The sequence below is a fragment of the Scardinius erythrophthalmus genome, assembly GCF_964197995.2.
Source record: "Scardinius erythrophthalmus genome assembly, chromosome: 6".
NCBI lineage: Eukaryota > Metazoa > Chordata > Actinopteri > Cypriniformes > Leuciscidae > Scardinius > Scardinius erythrophthalmus.
In genome coordinates, this window is record NC_138226.1 from 26,597,285 (window position 1) to 26,624,834 (window position 27,550).

The following is a 27,550-nucleotide window of genomic DNA, read 5'->3' on the forward strand; positions in this document are numbered from 1 at the left end:
AGGGGAGAGAGCATTCAAATTAATAATCACTGAAAATATCATACCATGAAAGAAATATGTAAACATCAACACCTAGAAGTTGCATAAATTAGGACCTACTGTAAGTTTCCAAACAGGTAAATCTGCACTTTGATTTTTAGTTTTCAAATTGTGTTATTGTTTCAGTATACTATTAATTAGCACTGACAATTTAAATGTAAATTTAATACAATTAATTACATACAAATATTTTTCAAAATAAATACATTTATATAATTATTAATAGTTAAAGAATTTAATAATGCCCCCCGAAATGTCCGTCTGCATACAAGTAATTTACTTGAATGCAACAATAATGTACAGTATAATAATGGTTTTGATGTTTCTTTAGCAGCATATCAGAATGATTTCAGAATTACATCACATGAGATCATGTGACTGAAGACTGGAGTATTAATAATAATAAAATAAAAATATTCTCTCTCTCTCTCTCTCTCTCTCTCTCTCTCTCTCTCTCTCTCTCTCTCTCTCTCTCTCTCTCTCTCTCTCTCTCTCTCTCTCTCTCTCTCTCTATATATATATATATATATATATATCACATTATTATTGTTTTTGCTGTATTTTTTTTATCAAATAAATGCATTAAAAAACCTCTTATCCCCAAAATTTTGAACAGTAATGCATGTACATATATAAACTACTTAAATAATTATATAAATAATTATTATTAAATAAAGACTTAATTTCATTTGAAATGTCCTTATACACATGGCTCAAATCAACTTTTTTACTGACCAATGTTTTAATGATGTTATGTTTTAAATGATCTTGATTTGGGGCTTTATTAGCTAGTGTTGATATTTGCGATTTTTTTATTAAATTATTTTGTATTACATATTGTATATAATAACACTATACTGTCAGCTACTGTAGTTTACTCACCTGGAAGCTCTTCTCATTGATCTCTGTGATGGGACTGCATGACACCACATACTCTGAGGTGTGTGGGACAGGCTGCCATATGATTGTGGTCTGGGTCTGAGATTCCTGGGGCAGGTTTGTCTCATTGTAAAGGCCACCAAAGGGGAAGCCCGGTTCAGGGCCCTCGTTCACCTTCACCACTGGCACTCTCTGGCCATCTGCTCCTGGCAGAGGGATGTAAACCAGGGGCTCGCGGTGGTTCGGGGGATGAGGCTGCTGGCCGTTGTTTCCCAGGTTGAAGCTCTGATATTCAGTGTAGATGTGTTGGCCCTGTTGCCCCAGTGTGTTGTGTCTGTTTGGCCCCAGCATTTGCACGTGGTTGTTGAAGTTGTCATTGTCCTCTGGGACATCTAGCATGTCATGGCGGGGCCGGCTGGGGTCGGGGAGCTGAGAGGGCAGCTGGTGACTTTCCAGTTCTAGCAGAAAAATTGTGTTGGGGCAAGCAAATGAGTAATGCAACAGCACATTTTTGCCAGCAGAGGGCAATGTAAAGCACATTTAATGTATTGTGCTTTGCTTAGATCAGCCTTGCATTTCTTTCTTTTGAATTAGGTACACTATGCAACTTTTCTTTGTTCAAAATGTATATAATGAGCAAGTACATCATTAACCGCAAGAGCGGCAAAAGTTACATAGTGTAGATTTAAAGCAATTTTAAAGACATGAAAGTGCCCAGTCTTTCTTTCAAAATAAAAGCTCCAGCTTTGCTATGTAATGTGTATTAATAGCTTAGTTGAAATTAAGTATAAAATGTATTATAATATAAACAGTTTGACTGCCAATAACACCCCCAAAATACTTCAAATATTAATTTCAACATGTAGATGTGGAAGTGCACTACAGTTCCAAAGTTTGGAATCAGTAAGAGTTCTTTTATTAATAAATTATAAAAAAATATCTAAAAATTGTAATTAATATAAACATATTGTTAATATTTTTATACAGGAAGAAAGCATTCAACTGATCAAAAGTGACAGTAAAGACATTTATAATGTTAAAAAGATTTCCATTTCAAATAAATGCTGTTCTTTTGAACTTTCTATAGGATCCTGAAAAGAAAATAATTTATTGCTGGCCAACTGTTTTCAACAAATATAATAATTTAAAATATTTCTTAAGCAGCAAATCATCATATTAGAATGATTTATGTAATGGCTGCTAGAAATTCAGCTTTGCTATCACAGGAATAAATTACATTTTAAAATGACAATTTATACTGTATTTTCGATAGAATAAATGCAGCGTTGGTGAGCATAAAAGAAAATATAATTTTTTTTTACTGACCCCATACTGTTGAACAGTAGTAAAAAAAAAAAAAAAAAAAAGGTTAATGAAGGTGTACTTACGAGTTTTTGCCTTTCCAATCAGTGGAGTGCTTCTCTGAGCATTATTTAATGCAACAATCTTGATAATGTACTCTGTGCCTGGTTTCAAACCTACACGTACAGACCACAAAAATGTTGGTTTACTAAAAAAAAAGTGAATTCAAAGGCGAGCTGTCTAAAATAAAAAAGTTTAAATACATTTAAATAAGGAGAAACAAAAGGTAGAACATTATGAAAGGCATAAACTGAGAAAAAGCAGTACCAGAGATAAAAGCGAAGGTCCTGCCAGCCTGGGGTCGAGGGGTCAGCTCTTTAGGACGGTCTCCAGCCTCCTCATAGGTCACGTAGTATCCAGTGATAGTGCTTCGTGGAGCCTCCCAGGTGAAGGAGATCGAAGTAGAAGTCAGAGAGGTGAAATGGAGGTTTGTAGGTGGGCTAATAACTGGTTTCGCTGGAAAAAAAATATTAAAGGTGCAGTCTGTAAGAATGACAACTAGTGGTCGAAATAGGTACTGCAGTCGAATTCAAACTATCGGAGATCGTTGTGTTTTTCAGAGAATCGAGTATGTGAACTTAGCATGTTTCTGCAATAGATGCAAACATATTATGCTATTTTTATGCGTTAGTAGAGTGAAAAAGTTACATACAGCACCTTTAAAGTAATTCTATTATGTTATATTATATTATATGTACCTGTAGTAGCTGTAAGGGTGAAAGGCTCACTACGTCCATTTTCACTCAGCGTATAGATATTGATCTTGTAAGCGGTTCCTGGCTCCAGACCTATAGGACACAGAATCATATGATCATAAAATTATGATTTGCCAAGCAAATGATGCAGCCTGTTAAATAAGCTGCTATAGCTGTGTGGAGTTGTACAGTACCAGTAATCGTGTGGGTGCGTGAATCCGGTTCAATGGTTCTCTGGATAGGATTATGGCCGCCCATGGTTGGTGTGGCTTCTACCAGGAAGCCTGAGATAGTCTCGGTCTTAGAGCGCCAGGTGAGAGTGATGGAGGAGTCCTTCACGTTGGATATACGGACACGTCGAGGTGGACTGATGTCTGGGAAAATGAGATCTAGATTGAGTTTTGGCCAATACACACATTAAGAATGTGGGTCTGGTTTAGAGACGTGGCTTACTGTCAGGTGTTGTGACTTCTCCCTTGACACGACGGCTGGTGAGAGAGTTCTTCACACCGTAAACCTCCACTTCATAATCAGTGCCAGGCTATAAACACGCATACAAGGGGGAAAAAATGAAGCTGAGCCTTGAAAATGTGTTCCACAAAATACCATATAATTTTCTGAAACAATCTGGCTAAGGCTTTAATCTTTGATCTATCCACTGACCAAAATGACAAGGTAGATATACAATGTGAGGTTTGCCTGATGGAGATTAACATTGCCCTCTGAGAACCAGTAACCCACAACCACAGCTAAAATCAAGAGTAAATGCCTCAAAACTTGAGGAACAGCTGTTTCAATAGTGATCTTTCCATGAAACCCCTCAGTGCTGTTTATAAGGGCTACTTTCTAGCAATTAAAAGTGTGATGCAAAGACTCCAAGGAATGTAGTAGTTTGTTCTACACTAGTCACTAGTTTTGAGAGAATGAACTTCTCCAGTATGAGACGGTTATTCACCATGAGTCCACTGGCGTGGAACTCAGTGGAGTCAGGGGTGATGTTGTCCTCTTTAGTGGGACCGTTCTTGCTCTTGGGGGTGATGGCCACACGGTAACCCGTCAGCCTGGCGTTAGAGGAAGACCAGGAGACAGTGAAGGATGTTGGACCCACCTGGGAGAACTGCAGACTGGTGGGGCCAGGAATAGCTACAGAAAGAAAAGAGAATATTAAAAGAAACATTAAATTATATTACCAGATTTTTCTGAAGAACATTGCTGATTGCTAGGTGGCTAAAAAAAAAAAAAAAACTTTTTAATGTTTTTGAGTCTCTTATGCTCAACAAGTCTGCATTTATTTGATCAAAATACAGTAAAAACAGTAATATTGTGATATATTTTTACAATTTAAAATGTATGATATAGTAAAATTATAGAAAATGAGTTAATGTAATTTATTCCTGTGAATTTTCAGCATCATTACTCCAGTCTTCAGTGTCACGTGATCCTTCAGGAATCATTCTAATACGCTGATGTGATGCTCTAGAAACACTTATTATTATTATTATTATCAATGTTGAAAACAGTAGTGCTGCTTGATATTTTTGTAAAAATCGTGATACATTTATTTTTTCAGGATTTTTTTTTTGACAAACAGAAGGTTTAAAAGAACAGCATTTATTCGCAATTTTAAAATAACAAAGGTATTTAATGTCGCTTTTGATCAAATGAATGCATCCTTGCTGAATAAAAATATAAATTCTTCGAAAAATAAAAATTTTACTGACCCCAAACATTTGAAATATTAATAATAATAATAATAATAATAATAATAACCATACATAATAGGTAGCCTCATTCCTATTCATGTTTCAAGATAAGTTTATAAATCTTGCATCATTGTATCAATCATTGCATCAATGATTTTACTGTAGATATCATAAAACATAAAACAGTGGAGAACTTATGCATCAAATATTTATAGTGCAAACTGATTAAATAGTAATAATAAGCAGTACTACTACTGGTACTAATAATAATTAATTAAAATAATAATAATAATAAATAAATATATATATATATATATATATATATATATATATATATATATATATATATGTATATATATATATATATTTTTTTTTTTATATATATATACTGATTAAATTAAAATTCTATATTAATACAAATATTGAAAATATGATTAAGCATGTCAATAATCATTATAGTTAGAAATATAAATGCACGTCGGTGGACATGTTATTAAATAGTGCAGTTGTTGAATGTAATACCTGTTGTCTGAGTGCCCACCAGAGGAGGGCTGGGGGTCCGGTCATGCAGTGCGATGACTTTAACAGTGTATTCTGTGCCTGGTCTGAGGTCACGGATCACTGCAGACTCCTCATCTCCATTCGGGACAGGGAACAGCTCTCTCTCTCCCTCCTCAGGACTGTAGTACAACACTCTGTATGAGGAGACCACGCCATCGGGACTCTCCCAGGAGATGCGCATGGAGGTTGAGTCCACGTCACTGAAGGACAGGTCTTTGGGTTTGTCCACCGCTAGAGAAAGAAATTTTTGAAACTATTAATTCATCTGTTTCAATTAAACCTGATGTCATTACATCTGCACTGTTTACATTGCAAGCACTTTTTTAATATTTACAAACAATGAATTATAGTGAATTGATACCATTTTTTGACACTTTTGTGTCTTTTTAATATCCTTTGTGAAATTTAAGTGTGCTAAATTGCATATTGAATGTGCACTTGTAGTGCACCTCAACCCTTAAAAGCATATAAACTTTTTTTTTTTTTAACCTGTAAAAAAAGGATTACTTAAGTGTACTTCATGACATTCGTGACTATGTTTCATAAACACACTTTTGTGCACATTTTATAATATCAATTTAAACATTAACTTTAAAAGTTTTAACATTTTAAATTATTATGTTTTAATAACCCTAACGAGTCAAAAAAGCACTTTAAGGTTCAGCTAACTGCATTTAATATACATGTAACCTATAATAGATTTTAATTTAATTACGATTAACATGCAATTAAGTGTATGATAACATTATTTTATATTATATTATTTCTAGTACTCTCTTTTTAAAAGTATACTAAAGTGTACTTATGTTTCATAAGGGATCCAATCACTTTCATCCTTCTACTATTTTTCTCAGCTTGTACACCTACTTGTGAGTACATTTTCGACCAGAGGGGGGCTCTCTCCGTTCTGGCCCAGGGCGTAGACGCTGACGGTGTACTCTGCTGTCGGCATCAGGCCAGAGAACGTCATTTCAGTCTGGTCTGGATTAACACACAAAAAAAAAACCACACAAACTTAACTATCACTTTGACAACATTACTTCCTTCATTTCCAATGTACATAAGAGAAGGCACAACACAATAGTTGCATTGAGAGTGATATTACCTGGAGCCACCACTTCAGAGAAAACAGGTCCCTGTCCATTTAGTGGAGTTCCTGTGACACGATAACCTGTGATGGGACCAACCGCCGGACTCCAGCGTACAGTAATAGTGTTGTCCTTCACGTCAGTCACCTCCATCCCTGGTGGAGACTCAATATCTGTTTAAAGAAAAAAAGTCCATTTATACAATTTTTACTTCCTAAATCCTTAAAAAAAAGTCTGACAAACTAGTGAACAAAGACCCGACAGATTCTCAGATGCGTTGGTTTACCTGTTCTATGTATAACATGGATGGGGGTGCTGGACGCAGGGCTGTCTCCTCTGCCGGTCACAGCGTAAACGGTGACGGTGTAATCGGTGCCTGGACGCAGGCCTTCAATAGTGGCAGTAGACTGGGAGCCGGGGACAGTAAACTCCAGAGGAGCGTCAAACCCTCCTGCGTGGGAAAAATTAGAATGATTTAGCCAACGGCAGACACAAACTCTTCACACCAACACAGATATTCAGTGCAAAAATTGGATGAATGACTGTTAATACATCTGTTCACATCAGACCATAAATGAACGAATAACGAATAAATGAACATTACATTGTTAATTTTATATTAAAAATGTTTGGAATTTAACACTTAATTTACACGTAACTCCATAAAGATTATTGCGAATACATGTAAGGTAAGTGCAAATGTGTGGTGTGTAAGCTAAGCTATCAGGCTAATTGGGTATCTGTTTGCTATGCTAGTACGTAAGCTAACTAAAGCAGGCAACAATGGCAGGAAAACATGCAAATACTGTTTGTCTTCATGAAAAGCGGGTGTCAGAAATGTAAACTTTCGTAGCGCTTTGTGTCCCAAAGTGAGTGAGTGAGTGAATTAGTATTTTAATTCAGTCCGTCTGCTGCTTTTTTACAAACTGTTCTGAACAGACAATCACATACAACAGGATCCAATGACCTACCTGACTCTCCGTGCGTGATCCTGTAGTACCTCACAGTGACCGATGGGGCGTCCCAACGAACTGTGATGCTGGTTGGTGTTGAGGAAATGACTTCCAGGTCAGTGGGGGCATCAGAGACTAAGAGAAACAGTGATGAGAGACAATTAGTACTAATAAGATCTAAAGTGAGCCGCAATGAGGAGTCAAAAGAGAGGAAGAGATGTAGCAGCATACTGGTAGACTGGGTTCCAGTTAAAGGCAGACTCTCGCGGGATCCGCTGACGGCATAGACGTTGATGATGTACTCCGTCTCCGGGGTCAGGTCTGTGAGGGTGAAATGGCTTCTTGATGGGGGCAGTCTCTCCTCTTTAGCACGCCCCCCACTGGTCATTTGGTAGCGGATCCGGTATCCTGAGATAACGGCCTGAGGAGCCTGCCAGCGCACGGTGAAGGAGTTGGTGCCGACATCAGAGAACTGCAGGCCGACAGGAGCGTCAAAGACTGTGAAGTAAAATGCATTTTAGTCAAACCATGCAACTTAGTCAACCAATGAAACAGGCTTGAAATAGGATGGGTTTGTTAAGGAATAGGTTTGTTAAAGAAACCGTTCCTAAAGCTATATATTTTCATATTAAAACCCATATATGCTGTTTGAGACAATAAATAAAATGTAATCAAATAAGGACATAAAATAAAAATAACTAAACCACTGAAGAAATATTTAAAAAAGGTAAAACTTTACTATAGTAATAACAGTAAATTATCCATAATTACAAGCAACTAACCCTAAACCGAACCCTAACCCTATAGAAAGGACATGTAGTTTATTAATATTATTTAGTACCTATTTGTGTAAGTACACTGTAAGGACTTCACCTATTTTAAAGTGTCATGTTACGGTGTAATTATATATTTAAGTATATATTTGAGTAATATTAATTAACAACTTGTACTTACCATAGGGTTAAGGTTAGGGTTTGGTTTAGGGTTAGTTGCATGTAATTATGCACAATTTACTGTTATTACTATGGTAAGTACATGTAACGGACACTGTAAAATAAAGTTTATCGAGAAACTTTAATTAAAATTTCTTGTATAGAATTTTTCACAAATATTGTTCCAGGCAAATACAGTTGATTTTCCTAAAAATGATTGATTTAGAGAACCCCAATTTAACTAAAAGATTCATTTAACATTGTTTTAGGACACTAGATAGAAGAGCTGATATTTATAGATGATATATATAGATGATATTTCATGATATACCAATACCAATTTAGATGCCACAGTAAAAAACACTCCTTAAAATATTCAAAAGTTCATAATAAATGTACAGATTAACAAATAACATTCTTGAATGGAAATCTCCACTTGTTAGTTTCTTTTTTTTAGCTGGCATTTTTTAAGTTTTCTAAAACTTACAGAAATAAAAGGGTAATTACGGTAAGAGAAATTTGTTCGGTCTACGCTAAACCATATCTCGTAGAATAGAACATATTTACAGTGTCAAAGCAAAAAATCATCATTATTACCTGTTCTCTGAGTGCCAATCGCAGGTGAGCTCTCTCTCTCCTCATAGACACAAATCACTCTCACCAGGTACTCAGTGTTGGGAACAAGATCTAAAAATCACACAGAGAGACTCATTACTAACACCTTTTCATTAGTGACACTAAAGACAGGACTGCACAAACAAACATAAATCAATTCGGCTGTAAAAGTCACGTACGGTGAAGAACGACAAAATTTTCGCTTCCTTCCACAGTGCGCTCAGTGGTGTCATCGTCGTCGTCGATCGGATGATAGTGGATGATGTAGCGATTGATATCAGAGGATTTGGGGACCTGAGGGGCAGTCCAGGACACCAGCATACTGTCTGGAGTCACTCCACTGAAGGACAGGCCAGACGGGGCAGGGACAGCTAAAAGAGACAGGAGGCAAGTGCAATATTTTTTATTTCCATTTAAAAGCTGTGTTTTGGAAGCATCAAACATCTACAAGAATATAGTGAAATATTTTCAGTGTCCCATTTGTGGAAGGCTCTCAAACTGTGTTATTTTAGTATTGTTTATACTGTATACTATTATAGTATTTTTTATTTTTTTTTATAAAGCAACCGGTGGAGGACAGAATTAGAAAATGTTTATGTGAAAAGCAGAAGTCACACATATTGACGCCATGTGGGTCTACACATCAGTTTTCTCCAGACAAAAAGAGAGTGAGGAAGAAAAAGAGACAAAAGAGTGTGGTAGAGGGAGGAAAAAAATAAAAGAGTAAGAAGGAAAGAAGGATAAAGTGCTGCAACTAGAAACAGCTGCTAGTTTTTCCTCAATCCACTTTCAAACAGGGATATGGCTGCCATATGTATATAAAGAAATACTGTAGCAACAAAGAGCAGGAATGTTCAACAAGTATGAAGACAGATTTACTGCACATTCATTTGGACCAACAGGTCATTACATTTACAGGTTTTTCTTCATTTAAAGGTGCACAAAATATATCTTTTTTGTACTATATTTATTTTTACTCCCAAAAAACATCCAACTCTAACCGTTTTTTTTTTTAAATATGCATTGCATTTTTTTAATATGCATTAAAATTTTGTGCCAGGAAGATTTTTTTGGAAGGAGTTGATGCTTATTCACTAATGATGCATTAAATTGATCATAAGTAACAGTAAAGACATTTATAATGTTACAATATATTTATATTCAAATAAATGCTGTTCTTTTGAACTTTTAATTTAACAAAGATTCCACAAAAATATTAAGCAACAACAATATCAATAATATATTATCAACATTGATCATTTCTTGAGCATCAAATCAGCATATAAGAATGATTTCTGAAGGATCATGTGATCAGTAAGTGATGCTGAAAATTCAGCTTTGAGTCACAGGAATAAATTACATTTTAAAATATATTCAAATAGAAAACAGTTAAATTGTATAAATAAATTGAGAAATATTTCACAATATTACTGTTATTACTAAATGTTTTAACAAATAAATGCAGCCTTGGTGAGCATAAGAGACTTCTTTCAAAAAGATAAAAAAAAAAAAGATTTTACTGATCCAAAACCTTTGAATGGTATAGTATAGTATAGTATAATATATATATATATATATAAAGAAAAACATAGTTTGGTGTAAACAAAATTATTATTATTATTATTATTATTATCATTATTATTATTATTATATAAAAAAGCCCTATTTGGAGCCTTAAGGCTTTTTTAAAGCCTTATTTTTCATCATACATGTATGTAAAGTCTTGGAGACATTTTGTTCAGCAATTTTTTCCTTACAAGTTCCCCACACTCTTTACCTGTTTGCTGGGTGATGGTGATGGGTTCACTCTCTCCATTTTCCGTGACTGTGGTGACGGTGATGTCATAATCAATACCGGGCTCCAGGCCGTGCACGGTGTAAAACCCTGTCGTGGGCTCCACAAATTCAACAAAGATTGGGACACTGTCCCCTGCAGCCAACACCGTGATGCGGTAGCCCGTAACGGCGGTGGAGTTAAGAGGACTCCAGCTGAGGCCAATAGTGGAGTCAGTGATGTTGATGAAGTTAAAATCAGTTATTTTGGGCACATCTGGGGAGGAGAGAAGGTGCCAGAGGCCCAACACAGACAGAGACACAACACAGAGTGCCGGAGGTAAGTCATCGGCCCAAAAAAAACATGGATCATGGTTCATATTGTGAATGCTGAACCATGGAGATGAGCATTAGGAATTTGTGATATGAGTATATAATATCAGAGTTCTAATGCCATTTTTTATTTATTAAAATACAGACCAAAATTGTGAAAGAAATTGAGCTCTTATGTTCTGTTTGCCAAAATCAGCTGACAACAGAAACATATGCTGATTTTATTGTTGCTTCACATTTTTTGGTCATTATTGAGAAAACATGTGTATTTAGTAATCTGCATGTTCTCTGTATTTAATGCCTCAATAGGCATTACAAGCAAGGACTGCACTGATTACAATACACATGCTTTAAGCAAAGTTACTGATGCAAAATTATTGAGTTACGGGGTGATTTGTCTCTCAAAAAGCTCTTATGCCTACCCGGAGTCACAGTGCTGGAGACAGGAATGCTCTCCATGTCATCCTTCACAGTAAACACGCTGACATTATACTCCACTCCTGGACTCAGGTTCTCTAACGTACACGAGTTATGTCCCGCCTTCACAAACTCCTCCACAGAGTTCCCTTGCTGTCCTTTGGTGGGGGTGCAGGTCACTCTGTATCCCGTGATGTCTACGGGAACAGAACAAGTGTTGCCAAGGGAACACATGAGCTCATTTGAGAGAGTGCTTCACATTCTTTTATTACACAGTAATCCTGCATTTTTTTTATTTTATTTCCATGACTTTTCAAGCTGTTTGTAATTACTGGAACACTGTCGCTGCATCCAAAATCGAATACTTCCCTACTATATACTATGTAAAAAGAGTACGCCAAAAGAGTAGCATGTCCGAATACATAGTATTCACGATTTGATTGACAGCAGTGGTCCTAGAGGCAAAGTGGTTCCGAATGAGGAGTATGTTATGAATATCTTGTGAATGTGTGAAAAAAAACAAAAAACAAAAAAAAAAACACATGATATACAATCATTTACGCACTTGAAAAACGCAATGGCGCCCCCCCTTGATACTAACCTGGGATTTTAGCATCGTTCCACTGAACAGTCAGCTCTCCGGTGTTCGGGTTGGACTCCAGGTTCAGATCCGTGGGTGGAGAAAGAGCTATAGACAGATAAAACAGTGTGAGAAACTTCTCTCTCACACTCCCACATCTTTAATAAGCTCAATATAATAAGAACAGAAAAATGCGCTTACGAGTGACCACCCGTCGAGTGATGGGGTTGCCGTGCTCATGACCGCTGATGACCGGCTGGACGCTGTAGGTGTACTCAACTCCAGGGGTTAGACCTGAGATGACGACACTACCAGACTCGGAGATCTCATCCCTAGGGGCTTCTCCGCCTTGGCTGGGCCTTACGGTTAACTGCAGAGCAAAATTAAAGCGTAAACATTGTGCATTGAGGGTGTCAGAATGTGAGAAATGTCAAAAGCCTGTTTCTCATTAGTACTTTCTCAAAGTAGCCATTAAAGCAAAAGGTAATGGCCTATATAGCTGCTTCAGTGCCTCTGGTGTGTTTCAACGGTAACCTACCTTGTATCCAATTTTGGGCACAGGGATCCAGGAGACAATGATGGAAGTGTCTGTGACATCAGTGCTGAAGTAAGGAGCATTTCCCATTGGCTGAACTAAAAGCCCGAAAATACAGAACAATTGCTTTAGAACTTAATGATTTAATGATTCGTTAATGATTCATGAATGTATTTGGAAGTGTTTTGACAGGCAAACAGAAACTCACGTGTGACGAATGTGGCGAGGGACCCCTCACTAAGCACTTTGCCTTTTTCTGCATGCAGAGTGGCCGTGTACACCGTATCAGGCTGCAAGTTGAGGATGGTGTACTGTGACAAGCGGGCAGGAATACGCAACTGTTTGGGGTTTGAGCCCTCAACAGTCAGGAAAAGTCTGTAACCTGTGATTTGAGCCCTAGGAGGTGACCAGATGATTACAGTACTGTCCTCTGTAATGTTAGTGAAATGAATATCGGTGGGTTGGTCAGGCTCTGTGAAAAGAAAGATGTACAGGGTTAGCACGCATCATAGTGCCAAAAATGGTTACTCTTTATTTTGATGCTCCCCTTGTTGACAATAAGTAACGTTGCACCTACATGTCAACTAACTCTCAATTGAGTATAAGTTGAGTAGACTGTTAGGGGTATGGTAAGGTTAGTAGAATAAGGGGTTAGGGTTAGAATAATGTGGCATGCACTTGCAAAGTTACTTATAGTAAGTAGAATGTCTGTTGGGGGACCATCCCGATGAAGAGTTAGTAGATTTTAAGCACAGTCTACACATACTCTAATGAGAGTTAGTTGACATGTAGGTGCAACATTACTTATAGTCAACAGAATGTCTAAAGGCACCAAGCCGATGGTTGGCCATCTCACAACGTCTAGTTTTTGCGTCGGCACTCGTCAGCGGCAGTTTGCCCAATTTAGCATGTTGAAATTTGGCGTTGGGGCCGTTGGTGAGATTGGGAACCCTGATTGGATGTTCAGTTTAGTGAACAAGTCAGAGCATGAGAATTAAAGCGAAAGTGATGAAAGAGAGCAAGTAAGTCAAGACGGCACAGACAGAAGTCTGATCTAATGTTATGTTATCCTACCTGTGCATTCCAAAACGCGAATATTTTCATAACATGAGCTACCTGCTGATATAGACAGTAATTCCTTACACGCAGGCGCAGAACGCATGTGCTAGTTTGCAGTCGGCTGTAGTCTGCGCTGTGTGATCAAGCGCAGCCTTTTGGTCCAGACGCAGCCGACGCGAGGTGACAACGCCGGTTTTTCGACATAGCTAGTTCTTTGAAATATCAAATTTTGTGTATCAAAATAAGGTGTTACCCCAAAAATAATAGCAACACTAAGCCAAGATTTTTTGTATTGTAAAATCATCAAATAGCTTTTATTATATTACCGGTATATTGTATTGTATTGTATTGTATTGTATTGTATTGTATTGTATTGTATTGTATTGTATTGTATTGTATTGTATTGTATTGTATTGTATTGTAATGTTGTTTCTGAAGTATTTTTTTTTCTATTAATTTATTTATTTTTGTAGAAATGTAGCTTTTCTCACTTGTAGCTTGCTCTCCAACCAGTGGCTCGCTCTCTTCACCCGATTTGAGAGAAAAGATGAAGAAACGGTAGAGGGTTCCAGGCTGGAGGTGTGTGATCTCAGCATATCTGTTCTGTGTCACCGGGAGCGGGATTTCTCTCTCGGTCAATCCATCTGGACCCACCTCACCCACAGAAACACGGTACCCAGACACCTCAGTGGATGGACCGGTCCAGGTGATTGTGATCTTAGAGTCAGACACCTCAAAGAACTGCAGATCGGTTGGAGAGGGAACTTCCTCTGTGGGTAGAATTTTTTTATTTATTTTTCTTCATTCAGACCTTGGAATACAGTTTCATGCTATTCTAATACTTTCAAGAAATAAAAGGTTGCTCCTTAACAAAACATAACCATGACTCTTTCTACCTTTTTGAGTCACAAACCTGATTCTGAGTGACCTTCCTTTGAAGGGCTTAACTTTATTGTAGCCTCTCATTCAGACATGTGTTTACCATTCTGTAAAAGTTGCTCATCTGAGCAAAGGAATTCAGACACCCTACCGACAGACCAGACGGCCTGACAGGGAAAAGAATAATAGGCTTTCAGGACTGTTTGTTTTAGAAGCAGCCATAATATTTCAGCAGACATCAAAAACCTAATTACATGTAAAGCCGAACTGTTGAACCCTTTTTGACGCATTTGCACCTTCGAAGAATCAGAGCATACTATAAAAGTCAATTTGAATATGTATTAGATAAAACGTTTTCATTGAGACTCAGTTTTTGTAAAGTTGCAATGTTTGCTGATTTACCAGATCAGTATGAAACAGTCAGAACTCTGTAATTTTCTCCAAGCCAGTCCCCACAAAATCAAAATCCACACACTTTCGACATATTACCCTATAAGGATTCACAGGCGTTTGGACGCCGACTCGCTGACTCAACTCAAATGTGATCTTATCTTTGGGCTGCCAGACAAAACACCTAAATCCACTCAAAAGAAAACAATAAAAAGACATTTATGGCTTGATGACATCATGCTATGTTTCCACTGCACCCCAAAGATCAAACCATTTGTTAAACAGAAGTTATTATCTTCAGATGTATCCTGACACACATCTGAGGTCATGTAACACATCTCTTCTTTAAAGATGTGGGTGAATCTCATAAAATCTCATGTCAAGAACAGGTCAATGTCATAATTCACCCCAAATCAAAAATAAATAAATATAAAATAATATTAACTAAATAAAATAGAAGCCTATTTTAGGAACATCACAGATTTTTGCAATGTCACACCATTATAAATTGTATACAGTATACATATGTATATGCATACACATAAATGAAGACAGTAAATGAAGACAGTTTTAAAAGACAACGTATTTAACTGTCATGAAAATAATGTCACATTATTAAAACTCTTAATGGTCATAAAAATAGGCTTCATACTTTTTTTATCCATGTTTTTCAAGATTCGCCCATGTAGTGATTTCATACCTGCCAGTGGTTCTCCAGCAGTAGTGACCTGAACAAAAATAGGTTCACTCTCCAGACTGTCTTCCACTGAGTAGATGCTGATGTTATAGAGCAGACCAGGGCGGAGGTCACCCAGGGTCACTGAGGTGGCAGTGTTAGGCAGGTTCAGCTCTGTGCTGCCAGAACTGCCCTCTTCAGATGGGGTGTACACCACACGGTAACCTAAATATACAAGATATACACTTATCATCTGCATTTTGTGTACAATTTATATATAGGTCACATTATGGTTTGTTTTACTAAAGACAGCCTGTGTTTACCAGTGATAGGAGCCACAGGTTTAGACCAGCTGATAATCAGAGAGGTCTCCCCCACATCCTCCACTTCATGATCAGAAGGAGCATCAGGAGCTGTGGAAGCATTAGCCAAAACATAAGCTAAAATGATCACATCATCATACAATCAAATACTGCAAGTAAGAGTATTCGTAAGTGTAAGATGTTGTGGAGTTGACTTTTTACCGCAGTGAAATTTCTAACATACCTGTAAACACGCTTGAGATTTAAGTTGTTAGACATCATTTAATTGTTTTATATATTATATATTATATTATATTATATTATATTATATTATATTATATTATATTATATTATATTATATTATATTATATTATATTATATTATATTATATTATATTATATTATATTATATTATATTATCTGAAGTGAACAAGTGAAATGAAACATTTGCCATACTCTTATATTTTTACTTAAGATGAAAATAAATATTGGTTTAAAAATGTAATATTGGTATTTTGACCCCCTTTATGCTTTTTAGGGCCCTGTTTACACCTGGCATTAAGATCCATTTTGGTCGATCGGATCAAAAGTACACGAGGGAGACACATACCCGTTTACACCTGGTGTTTTAAAGAACACGCTAGAAATCAGGAATGGTGAGAGAACATTGCGCTTGGTGTGTTTTTCAAAAATATGTCAAGTCGTATATGGCTTTCCCAGTAGGTTCAATTTATAAAGTATTATATATAATATTATAAAGAGGATGAAAGAGGAAGAGATAACAAGAAAAACCAAGAAAGACAGAGAAAAGGTTCACCTGTAGTCTGGGAAGTGGTAAGAATCAGGTTGGGTTCTCCTTCTCCTGTCACTTCATACACATTTACAGTATACTTTCTTCCTGGGAGAAGTTCACTGATGTTCACGGATGTAGCCGAATGAGGAAGGTCTGGAAACGGATAATCAAGTTAACATTACAAACATTGACATCTTTAACTTCCACGGATGAATTGCAGACAAATGAGGTTTACTAGTCTAATTTGACTAAACCAATGACACTACACTTGAGATGCACATACTGACCCAAGACCATGGGCTGTCCTCTCTGGCCTCCCTCCTCACTCAGCTCATATTCCACCCTGAATCCAGACACTGTGTCAGACGCAGACACCCAAGAGATGACGAAACTGCTGGAAGTGATCTCAGTCACAGACTCAGAGGTGTCCACCATCGGAGGGGGCTGGGTGGTAAATCCCTCAGCGGTAGCCACTTAGGGAAGTTATGGAAAGGGGTACATTAGCAAACATGCTGTTTTTGGATACACTAAGTCCCATTCAAAAACTTGCTGATGAATAATTATTTATGCTTGAAAACTGTGGTTTCACAAATACATGCACGTTTAATGAATGAATAGCCTACATGAGCCAAGCACGGTGGAGAAATCAAAGCGAGTGGTTTCTCTACGTCCGAAACGCAGGATGCTGATGAGTTGGCCCTCGTAAGTGACTCCTGGCTTCAGTCCTGCAATGGTGTATGAGTTCAGATGGCCTGGAATAGTGACCTCCATCCATTGGATATGGGTGTTTTTCTGTTTAAAATAAGTAGGTTGCAGCTCAACTATCACACACTATTGTGTATTAGATAAATAACCACTCTAATGTAATCAGAATTCAATTTGATTCAAAGAGCAAAGGGCCACTAAAGTTTATAGCGTCTCAAAAGAGACTCACCGGTCTCCATTTGAGTATGTACTGTGTGATGTGTGCAGAAGCCGGGGCGTTCCATTGGATGGGGTGGGAGTCGGGCTGGTTGCCAGATTCTGATATAATCACCTGGACTGGACGATGACCACCTGATAGAGGTATATAAAATATTCAGAATTTAAATAATATTTACAGCCAAGAGCACACATACTTGCAAATTACAATACGTAAAATGTCTTAAGAGAATACCATGCCAGTAGCTCATCATGCTAATACTATAAAACAACAAACACAGAGTTTTTGAACAGTGTTTTCACAACTCGCATATTGAGAACAAACCGAGATGTTTTCTGGCCTAAAAAAACATTAATGTGTTCTAGGAAAGAGAAAAAAAATTGTTTGTAGCGTTAGTGTGCTCTGTTCCTTTTGGGAAACGCTGAAATGGGAAACGTAGCACTAGCTTGTGAGATTCTTACCACAGTTTCAGCACTAAGACATGAGGATGAGAGGACCACCACCTCCGTCTCAGGCTTTCAAACCTTTAAATCCAGAAACCCTCAGCAACTTTTCTGAAGTGATAAATCTCTATTATTTACCAATAAAGTTTCTCAACACTGTTTTTAAAACTCATTTTCTTCAAGTGTCTTGTAGCCTCATGTAGCAATATCCTCAAATTGCTTCTGATTTCAATCTGGTCCCCATTTCTCCCAATTACTGCCATGGGGGTAGTCTGTGTACAGCACTTAAAGTTCACTTAGTCTGCATTACGTTCCGCCAGCCTGCACCAGCCTCACTCCCACTGTTCCCAGCCTTCTCACAGCTGGACGCCATTACTGAGGGATATTGCTCTGGGGTTGCTTTCACTCAATGAGCAAAGGGAGCACTTCTGACCCCAAAAAGCTCTCACAAAGAGGGAAAAACTTTGTCAGATCTTGTGGGGGAATTTAGTGGTTGTGTATAATTATTATTAACAACACATTTATTTTGTGATAAAAAGGAATGGATTGATATAAACAACATTCTGTACTGGTCATTAGTGATGGGCAATATGACCAAAATCACGGTAATGGTACAAAAACTTAGTTTTATATCATATTATATGATATTCACTATACAGTTCAGAAGTTTGGGGTCTTCTTTTCGAAGAAATTAAAACTTTTACTCAGCATAGGATGCATTACATTGATCAAAAGTGACAGTAAAGACATTTACAATATTACAAAATATTTATATTTCAAATAAATGCTGTTCTTTTGAACTTTCTACTCACCAAAGATTTCTGAAGGATCACGTGACACTGAAGACTGGAGTAATGATTACTACAATTTCAGCTTTGCCATCACAAATTACATTTTACAATATACTAAAATAGATTTTTTTATTATTATTGTAATCATATTTTCACAACGTTATTGTTTTTTGCAGTGTTTTTTTTTTTTATCAAATAAATGCAGCTTTGGAGAGCATAAGAGACAAATATATAAAAAAAAAACTCCGACCCCAAACTTTTTAAATGTAGTGTATAGATCACATAACAAACCAACAAGTGATAAGACAGCACAGAACCAGCTTTATATTATCACAATAGGACTCAAAACAATAGTGAATTACAAATATAACTGGATGAGCCATTATTTGAAGTCATCATTAAATAGGCAAAATATGCACAACAGGCCTGGCATGGCATTGTGCAACACGTCAAATTAAAACCACTCCCAAAATCAACAAAGCTGTCTAGACTGGAAGAGTAGTTTTCTTCTTAATCTTGGATGTATTTTTTTTTTTTTTTTACATGACCAGTTAACACGTTTCTGTTTAGCAGTGTATGAGTATGTGTATGCATATCGATGTCTACATAAAGAATTGCCTTCAAGGATAATAAAGTTAAGTTTCTACCGTCATTCCATCCAGCCCTAGTTGTTGATTTTCCTCTACAAAAGTTCGGAGGCAACCATTAACAATGGAAAGTACATAATCTCTGAATTACTTTACAGATGCTGTGCAAGCAGAAAAAGTAACAGGTTTGGTTGAAATTCAAACTAATTCTCAACACAGGACGAAAGAAACTCAAAGACAAACAAACAGTGCCAAAAGGGCTGCAGGGGGTGATTTAGACAGCTGTGTTGATTGGGTGTGTGCCTTTCTCCATCCAGGGAACTTCAAAAGAACAGACGGCAAACACAAGGCATGGGCCCACCCAAATCAAGGTGTGGATGAGGGCATCTTAAAACCAACATCCTTGATTTCAAACGCTGCCAGAGGACAAGCATTTGTCCGTTGTAAAAGAAAAGATCACAAGGAAGAGCAAATCCTAATCACCACTCCAACAAAACACCTGGGAGAAATGGCAAACAGCACACTTGCTCTCAGTGAACATCTGGAAGCCTTTGACTTCCAAACCTCTCCCCACCCATGCCCACAAGACTACTTATAGCAGTACACAGTGTGACCCACATACGGTGTGTGTGTGCGCGCGCGAGAGAGGGAACATGTGCCTCATAAAAAAAATCTCTCAAAAAGATGCAGTTTACTCACCAGAGAAAGACTGCTGAGGCTCGCAGCTCATCTCTCCAATGCCATTTCCATAGCAGTGACATCTGTAGTGGATTCCCTGAATGAGTTTGTCCCAGGACTCTCCAATCTGATAGAACACTCTAGTCTCGGGCTCTTGGCACTGATCTGGAAATGGAAATCGGAGAAACACGGTCATTTTCCAATCATTAGCTCGGTCATTTATAGGGAAAAAGGCTAAAACTGCTAATCCTAAGGCTACAATTTAGAGGAAGAGGCACTCTAATTGTTTCAAGAAAAGTTCATTTAAGCAAATGAAGACAAATTATCCATTTCAGTTCTAATTGATGAAACCATAGATGTGGCTGGCTCACCAATAGCATCACACTTCCAGCGTCCACGGCCTTGACCAAAGCAGCTGCAGTTCATCATGTAGCCTTCCTCATGCTGTTTAGTGAAAGTCTGATTTACTTCATAGGTCAAATTATCCACAATGCACTGGTCTGAAAGAAGAAAAGACATGCATGAACATATAAATAATGGATACATATTTCATATAAACTCATCACTTACAAATGGGAGATGACAACGCTCACCTTTGATTTGTGAGTAGGCAATGCAGCTCCATTCCCCACGGCCATTGCCCACACACGTACAGCGCATCATGTGACCCAGAATATCATGGCGTCTGTCCCACTGATCTCCCAGACGATACATCACACCCTCGCTAGTGGTACACACCTCCTCATGAGCTGGTGGAAACCCATCAACATTATTCACAAACCTTCACATTTCAATTCTCCTCAACTGTCCTTCTTAAAAATGTAAGGCGTTTTAGCCAATGAGACAAGAACATATCTCTTTTCGTTTTGGAAGCACTTGAGGACTTTTCCGAAAAACAACCCTCTAACTCCTTCAAAGAACAACATTAAAGGCCCGTTCACATCAAAACCAATAACTATTGTCTTTATTGTATAGTTTTAGTTATTATCTTTGGTGGGAACGGGCCGATGGGAACTTGAAGGAGTACCTAGGCCTGTCACGATTATCGATTAATAGTTTGATCCTGGTTATTTTATCTAATAGCAATTATTATTGCAATCAAAGACCTTTCTTCATATGGAATGAAGTTTTGAATGGAGGGACACAAAGCGCTCAGATAAAAAAATCTTCATTTGTGTTCCGAAGGCGAGCGAAAGTCTTATGGGTTAGGAAACGACATGAGGGTGAGTGATTAATGACGGAATTTTCTTTAAATCATTAATCACATTTATTTGTATGACAATTAATCGTCAGCACAAAATGCATGATCCTGACAGGCCTAGGAGTGACATAAGTTAACACCAAAGTTAATTATTTAGTTTGAGGAAGAGACCAAATCCAGTTAATTGAGTTTTTAATGGCCAAAATAGTAATTAGGGGGTCAATTAGTGTCAAACAGCTAAAACTCAATTCTAATGACCATAGATCCATTAAGCTCAAGGCCGTTCCTCACAAACAGCCTCATTGTTTCAACTGGGATATCATCGATTGGTGTATCTGGTTAAAAAACGAGGATGAGAGTGAGGAAATATCTCCAAGGTTAAGAGTGGAGGAGGCTACACAGCTGCCCTGGAGAGCAGCCAGATATATATGCTTCACTGCCAGCCAGACTCTGGTCCAAAGCCAACCTCTCTCCGTCTGCAGCCCCGCACAGCTGAGGGGCCACGGCTATCACAGACGGGCAGAAATCCGTGCTTAAACAATAGCTGCAGCTTCCAAAGTACAAGTTTCTAAAGTTATTTTCCACACTGTTCACATTCAATACGGCAAGTAATATATTACTTATTATACTGAAAAAAAAAAAAAAAAAACTGTTGATGCATGACAATGGTTCCTGTGTTGAGACAGAAATCCCTACCCCCTACAAAACAAACACGTCAAAGAAACACAAAGAGCAGCTCTGGTTTCAATCTATGTCAGATCACTAAATCTCATAAACTCCCCAGGGTTCGCCTGGCTCTAACTGGCACCCTGGTGACAGAGACACCCATCAAAGCTCAGGCAGAATGAGGTGTTTATGTAAATATGGCTGAATAGGTGCGGAGTGATCTTTATTCCACGTAGTTAACGTCCTCATCTTAACTGTTACCAGATCTTCTCCAGCACAGACCACAAAGTAATTGAAAAAGCAGTGAGACACATGAAATGTCACTTATTTTATATATTCAGTCTTTTTGCTGATATTCCTCAAGTAAGGAAAAGCATGGGACATGGACTGCAACGTTCCTCAATATCTTAGTAGAAGTTTAAGATAAAATGATTTGCTCAATGCACGCTATTAGGATCCAGGGCTGTGTTTCCCAAAAGTTCCCACCAATGGCCTCTACGATCAACTTGGGTAACGATACTTTTGGGAAACGCAGACCTGGATACTTACAGGAATAAAGTGCCTTTATAACATTATAGTTCTCCATCTTCTTATGTGCCAAGCTCCAGTCAAGTCCTAACCTGTTACTATCTCTCTCTCTCTCTCTCTCTCTCTCTCTCTCTCTCTCTCTGGCTCCAACATTTATTGCTAGTGTAAAACTGGCACTTACCTGCCATGGGACAGAAGCCAAACCGCTGCTCTTGGTCATAGTTATAAGTTGTGCCGCACCATTTCATGCCATCTCTCCTGCCGTCAGCGGTGCAGTCGGTGTAGTTACGGCCGTTGAAGAGGAACGGGAACTGACAGAGTGCACCATTGGAGTTTCCTCCTCTGGTTGCGACCATAACTAAAAATAAAGATATTTACCAGTGAAAAACTGTAGCAGTTCCAAGAGGAGGTTTTGACTTCCAAAAAATGACAGGGATAATCCCTCAAAAAGATCCTGGGGTTAAAAAAAGAGCCTGCTTATGGGTACATGGCTCATTCAGGGCTTGAACCAACAACCTAGAACCAACTGTCCTCTGCTTTAACCACACCACTATACATGACACGAATAGTAAAAAAAAAAAAATGTAGATATGAAAAAAAAAAAATCACATGAAAATCAAAGTAGATATCCTTTTTTTAAGAATCAGTTTTAAAGAAATTAATACTTTTATTCAGCAAAGATGCATTGAATTGATCAAAAGTGACAGTGAAGGCATTTATAATGCTACAAAAATCTATTTCAAATAAATGCCTGAAAGGCACCATGGTTTCCTCAAAATATTAAGCAGCACAACAGTTTTCAACATTGATAAGAATAGTTAGCAATATTTCTTGAGCACCAAATAAGCATATTAAAATGATTTCTACAGGATCATGTGACTGAAAACTGTAATGAGGCTGACAATTCAGCTTTGCCATCACAGGACATTTTAAAACATATTAAAAATAGAAAACTTTAAATTGATTAATATTTTGCAGTAGTGTTTTTACTGAATTTTTGATCAAATAAATGCAGCCTTGGTGGTCATAAGACACAAATAAAAAACTTACCGAGCCCAATCTTTTGAATGGTAGCATATATACACTTACCATGGTTGTTGGTACAGAAGGAGTACTTGTAGTCCTTTTCAAAGTCAGATGAGGTGCTGCACCAGAGCTGCCCATCACTGCGTCCCTCGGACGTGCAGGAGTAGAATGTTTTCCCCATGAACACAAAAGGGAACACACACGGCTGCCCACCTGAGGTCCCACCATACACCTGGGACTGGCTCTCTATGCACACATGAGAAAAGAGACAATGATTTTTTTTCTTTTCTAAATGAACAGCAGCAGATTCAATCACATAAAACCGCAGACAAACCTGATGAATAAAGACACTAACCTGACTCTTCACAGCTGACACCATTCCCTAAGCACGTACACAACATCTGTTTGCTGCCTTGGGTCTTGATCCACCGCATTCCCAGGGCGTAGGAAATGCCTGCGTCTGTGAGACAGGATCCCTCCGCGGGGTGTTCAGGCTGGTACACCACAGGCTGGACATTGGTCACCACACGAGACCCAGTCCCTAGAGCACAAAATAACACATGAGGATACACATTTTGTCTCTACATCCATACACTGATTCTCAAGGCCACTGCAAACTAGTAGGGGGTATTTAATTCAAGATTTCAAATTCTTTAATTAATGTAATATTTAAATTTTATTTCATTTAACAAAAATGTGAGGTTCTTACCCAGGCTAGTGGTGTGCAGTGATGCATGTCTCTCACACTTCCACTCTCCACGTCCATTTCCAGTACACAAACACTGTAGCACATGTCCACGTGAATCTGTCTTGCTCCACGTGTCTCCGATCCGGTAAGAAGTGCGTGTGTCCTGGTCGTTACAGCGGTCTGTGATGCACACACAATCATACAATGCAGACGTTTCTCATCAGAAACCATTTTGTGGTTCTTCATCACAAACAAAATAACTGGTTAATAAAACACAGTAACGTTAAAGTTTTTCCCTCTTCTGCCCAGTTAAAAAAGCTCTTGCGCTGATGCCAGAGTTTTAAATGCACTTTGAGTGGATAATTAAAGTGAAATCCAGTTGGACAGATGGAAGGGAGTTTTGTGTGGTTTGGACCGTTCCACTATTCTAAAAGGGGTGGAGTTCTTACTTCTGGATGTGCATGTAATACGTCCACTTCCTTCTCCGAGGCAGGTGCAGTCCACCATCATCCAGCCTTGATAGGGTTTCTCCCAGGTCTCACCAACCATGTAGGACATGCCAGCTGTATTGTCAAAACAGCGCTCCGCTATCAAGCAAAAGAATAAAAAGGGTTAAATAACATGATATTAATACTACTACTAATAAGACACATCTAATTTCCTTTCCATCATAAACAAAACCACTGTAATTAATTTAAAGAGCCCATTAAATTACTTGATGATTGCAGATTCTTTCTTGTGTCAACATATTTTGTATTGAAACTGGAACTTTGGGTGGGACATATTGAAGGGCCGATAAAAAAAAAAGAGTTTGTTATGAACCATGATTTGCTACTTGCTAGTCGCTTACAGGTGGTATTAAGGCAAGAGAGATTCTCATTCTAGAGAGTATTTGATTGGACAAAAATCTGTGTAGTGCAGGATGAGTCATCAGTTATTTTGGTCCATTTTCCTGGAAGCGAAAGTCATTTTTAAACGCATATATCTGCTAAATATAATCTGCTAATAATGTTTAAAAGCAGACACAGAAAAAAAAAAAAACATCAAATGCTCAGCTTGATAGTGTCTTTAAATGCCCAAACTCACCAACAGGTTTGCATGTCCACTCTCCTTTCCCATTTCCCAAACAGACGCACTCCAGCATGTAGTCTCCAGTGTCATGGGGTCTCTTCCATGTGTCTCCAATCTTGTAGGAGTGCCCTCCCTCATGACAGCGGTCTACAACAGAGTCCAAGAAGGTAAACAACAACTCCCAAAAGTATAATTCCCAAAGTGCGGTTAAGTACAGTGAAGGAAAGTTCCAGTCTACCCACTTCCAATGGTGCAACTGATTTTCCCTTTGCCAGAGCCAATGCAAGTGCAGTCCCAGATCATCCCATCCTTGGGCCTCTCATAAGTCTCTCCAACTCGATAGGAGCGAGTGTTTACTTTATCATAGCAGGTCTCTTCAGCTGGGAAAAGACATGGACTCTTTGTTCTTCATACTATTCAGTACTTCAAACTTAACTTCTTGTATAGCCTATCTATATGGTTATTATTCAACCAAGTCAGGAAACATTAATTCCAGTGCTGTGTCCCAAAGAATAAAACCAATGTAAAGGCACTCACCATCAGGCTTCGATTTGCACTTTATACCAGAAACTCCATGACAAGTGCAGATCAGTGTGCTGCCCAGATAACTGCGCTCCCACTGCTCTCCAACTCCATAAAACTGACTATTTTCAACACAGCCATCTGCAGAGGACACAACAAAACCCTTCTGAGCTCTAAAATATTTGAACTTTCTCAACAAAAAACAACAATGATCACACAAAGAATAAAAAACCGAATCCGTAGAGTAAATTTTCCAGCTTTTAAGTAACAATTTGCGTGCGTAAAACCACTTAACTGCCCATTTCAAAACAATCAAAACAAAAACAAACAAATGGAGGACCGCATACCTTGGGACACGGATGACACCGAGTGTTCCTGAGCTTGTCTCCTATGTTTCCCCGTTCCTTTCGGCATACACTGCACAGTGCAGGCGAGCAAAGCCACTGCCAACGCCGTGCCCAACGGGCCACTGGTCATTTTCACAGGTGAGATGAAACAGTATACCAGTAGTCAAGCCTTCCTTTCCGGCTGCGGGATTCAGGGTCACTACAGCCGCTTTCAGTCTCCAAGTTCCCTCTGTGTGTTTCCCTCCCTGTGCCTGTCCTGCCCCTCCAGCTCTTGCGCACACCTCTGCGGAGAGCTCAGATGTGCGGAGCGCTTTTATTTGACCTCAACATTCCGCCCTGGAGGAGGAACCACTCGTGCACAAGCGTATGAGAGCGTCGACTAGCCGTGCACACAGACACCCAATCTGAAACTCGCTTTTTGCGTAAAAAGTTTAAGATGATACTGAATCCAAAGCTAGCGCTTGCAAACAAACATTCTCAGTAGAGTGTACTTGGCTTTTGTTTTATAAATATTGTTAATCCAACACCCCAGTGTTCAATAATGACCCAAATCTGTCTGTTTAAGGAAGCCTTTGACTGTACTAATCTAATAGAGATCATGCTACAGTTGGAGTGCATGAATGTCCATGTCTCGTTCACAGATGGTTCAGGGCTGCACCCATCTGAAACCAATTAGACAAACTCTTAACTTTAATAATACTTCCCTGGTGGTAAAATAAAGTCATTCTCAGTTTACTGTCACAGTTAAAAATGCATAAAGATTGAAAGAGGACTTATACCACAGATGTAACTGGTAAATAATAGACAAATAATTTCAGTTCTGAGTTTACATGGCTATTAGTTACCAATATGCTAAAAGTATTGAAACCTCATAGACTCTATCTTTGATAATAATGATGTTTTATTTTATTTTCCTCCTTAAAAGTGTTTTAGGAAGCCAATTTGTAATTATAAATGTAATACACAAAAAAACCTTGCTGCCTTATTTTTTTAAGTACAATCAACTTGGCCGTGTAAGTCATGTAAACTTAAATTACATTAAACTGACTTAAAAGAATTAGTTGGATCTCGTATAACTTAAAAAAATCAAGTTTAAAATGGCTTAACTTATTTTGATGAGTTGAAGTAATGCAAAAACATATGTTGTCATATATATATATATATATATATATATATATATATATATATATATATATATATATATATAATCATGTTTTGAAACAATTTTTGCTTTTTGTTTTCAGAAAAAGAAATAGTATTGCAAAATTGCAACTATGGGCTTTCAGGGCTGCAAAATTGCTTTGACTTCTTGGTTTGGACTTTTAGACATTTTTCCACCAAGCTTGGAGGCTGAATTTTGAATATATTTATTTAAGGCAACCCGATTACACTTTATAAAGTTCCATAACCTTGCATATTCCACACTCATGGACCCCTTGTAAAACCCCTGAAAATGCATATAAGCCTAGTGCATCTGCTTTGACCTTTATAAAAGTCTTCCCAAGTATAAGGCTGAA

General features: G+C 38.0%; 1 protein-coding gene across 1 annotated transcript in view; it reads right to left on the reverse strand.

Annotated features, from left to right (window-relative positions):
* Positions 1-26,322, reverse strand: part of fn1a (fibronectin 1a) — a 29,200-nt gene extending 2,878 nt beyond the window's left edge. The window contains exons 1-40 of the mRNA XM_081368882.1: positions 26,034-26,322; positions 25,702-25,827; positions 25,407-25,544; positions 25,180-25,311; positions 24,543-24,680; positions 24,115-24,273; positions 23,761-23,946; positions 23,469-23,651; positions 22,561-22,737; positions 20,578-20,733; positions 20,356-20,484; positions 20,006-20,149; positions 17,498-17,619; positions 17,187-17,355; positions 16,851-17,036; positions 16,588-16,716; positions 15,793-15,882; positions 15,494-15,694; positions 14,016-14,294; positions 12,674-12,937; positions 12,469-12,563; positions 12,132-12,300; positions 11,952-12,038; positions 11,356-11,547; positions 10,605-10,877; positions 9,007-9,198; positions 8,810-8,899; positions 7,512-7,778; positions 7,299-7,415; positions 6,614-6,778; positions 6,345-6,500; positions 6,107-6,220; positions 5,201-5,470; positions 3,931-4,118; positions 3,429-3,516; positions 3,170-3,349; positions 2,979-3,068; positions 2,548-2,736; positions 2,307-2,396; positions 922-1,376 (exon numbers count right to left, since the gene is read on the reverse strand). Of these exons, the coding sequence (XP_081225008.1) occupies positions 922-1,376; positions 2,307-2,396; positions 2,548-2,736; positions 2,979-3,068; positions 3,170-3,349; positions 3,429-3,516; positions 3,931-4,118; positions 5,201-5,470; positions 6,107-6,220; positions 6,345-6,500; positions 6,614-6,778; positions 7,299-7,415; positions 7,512-7,778; positions 8,810-8,899; positions 9,007-9,198; positions 10,605-10,877; positions 11,356-11,547; positions 11,952-12,038; positions 12,132-12,300; positions 12,469-12,563; positions 12,674-12,937; positions 14,016-14,294; positions 15,494-15,694; positions 15,793-15,882; positions 16,588-16,716; positions 16,851-17,036; positions 17,187-17,355; positions 17,498-17,619; positions 20,006-20,149; positions 20,356-20,484; positions 20,578-20,733; positions 22,561-22,737; positions 23,469-23,651; positions 23,761-23,946; positions 24,115-24,273; positions 24,543-24,680; positions 25,180-25,311; positions 25,407-25,544; positions 25,702-25,827; positions 26,034-26,163 (6,705 nt within the window). The 5' untranslated portion in view covers positions 26,164-26,322. The remainder of the gene's footprint in view (positions 1-921; positions 1,377-2,306; positions 2,397-2,547; positions 2,737-2,978; positions 3,069-3,169; positions 3,350-3,428; positions 3,517-3,930; positions 4,119-5,200; positions 5,471-6,106; positions 6,221-6,344; positions 6,501-6,613; positions 6,779-7,298; positions 7,416-7,511; positions 7,779-8,809; positions 8,900-9,006; positions 9,199-10,604; positions 10,878-11,355; positions 11,548-11,951; positions 12,039-12,131; positions 12,301-12,468; positions 12,564-12,673; positions 12,938-14,015; positions 14,295-15,493; positions 15,695-15,792; positions 15,883-16,587; positions 16,717-16,850; positions 17,037-17,186; positions 17,356-17,497; positions 17,620-20,005; positions 20,150-20,355; positions 20,485-20,577; positions 20,734-22,560; positions 22,738-23,468; positions 23,652-23,760; positions 23,947-24,114; positions 24,274-24,542; positions 24,681-25,179; positions 25,312-25,406; positions 25,545-25,701; positions 25,828-26,033) is intronic.
* Positions 26,323-27,550: the final 1,228 nt, after the last annotated feature.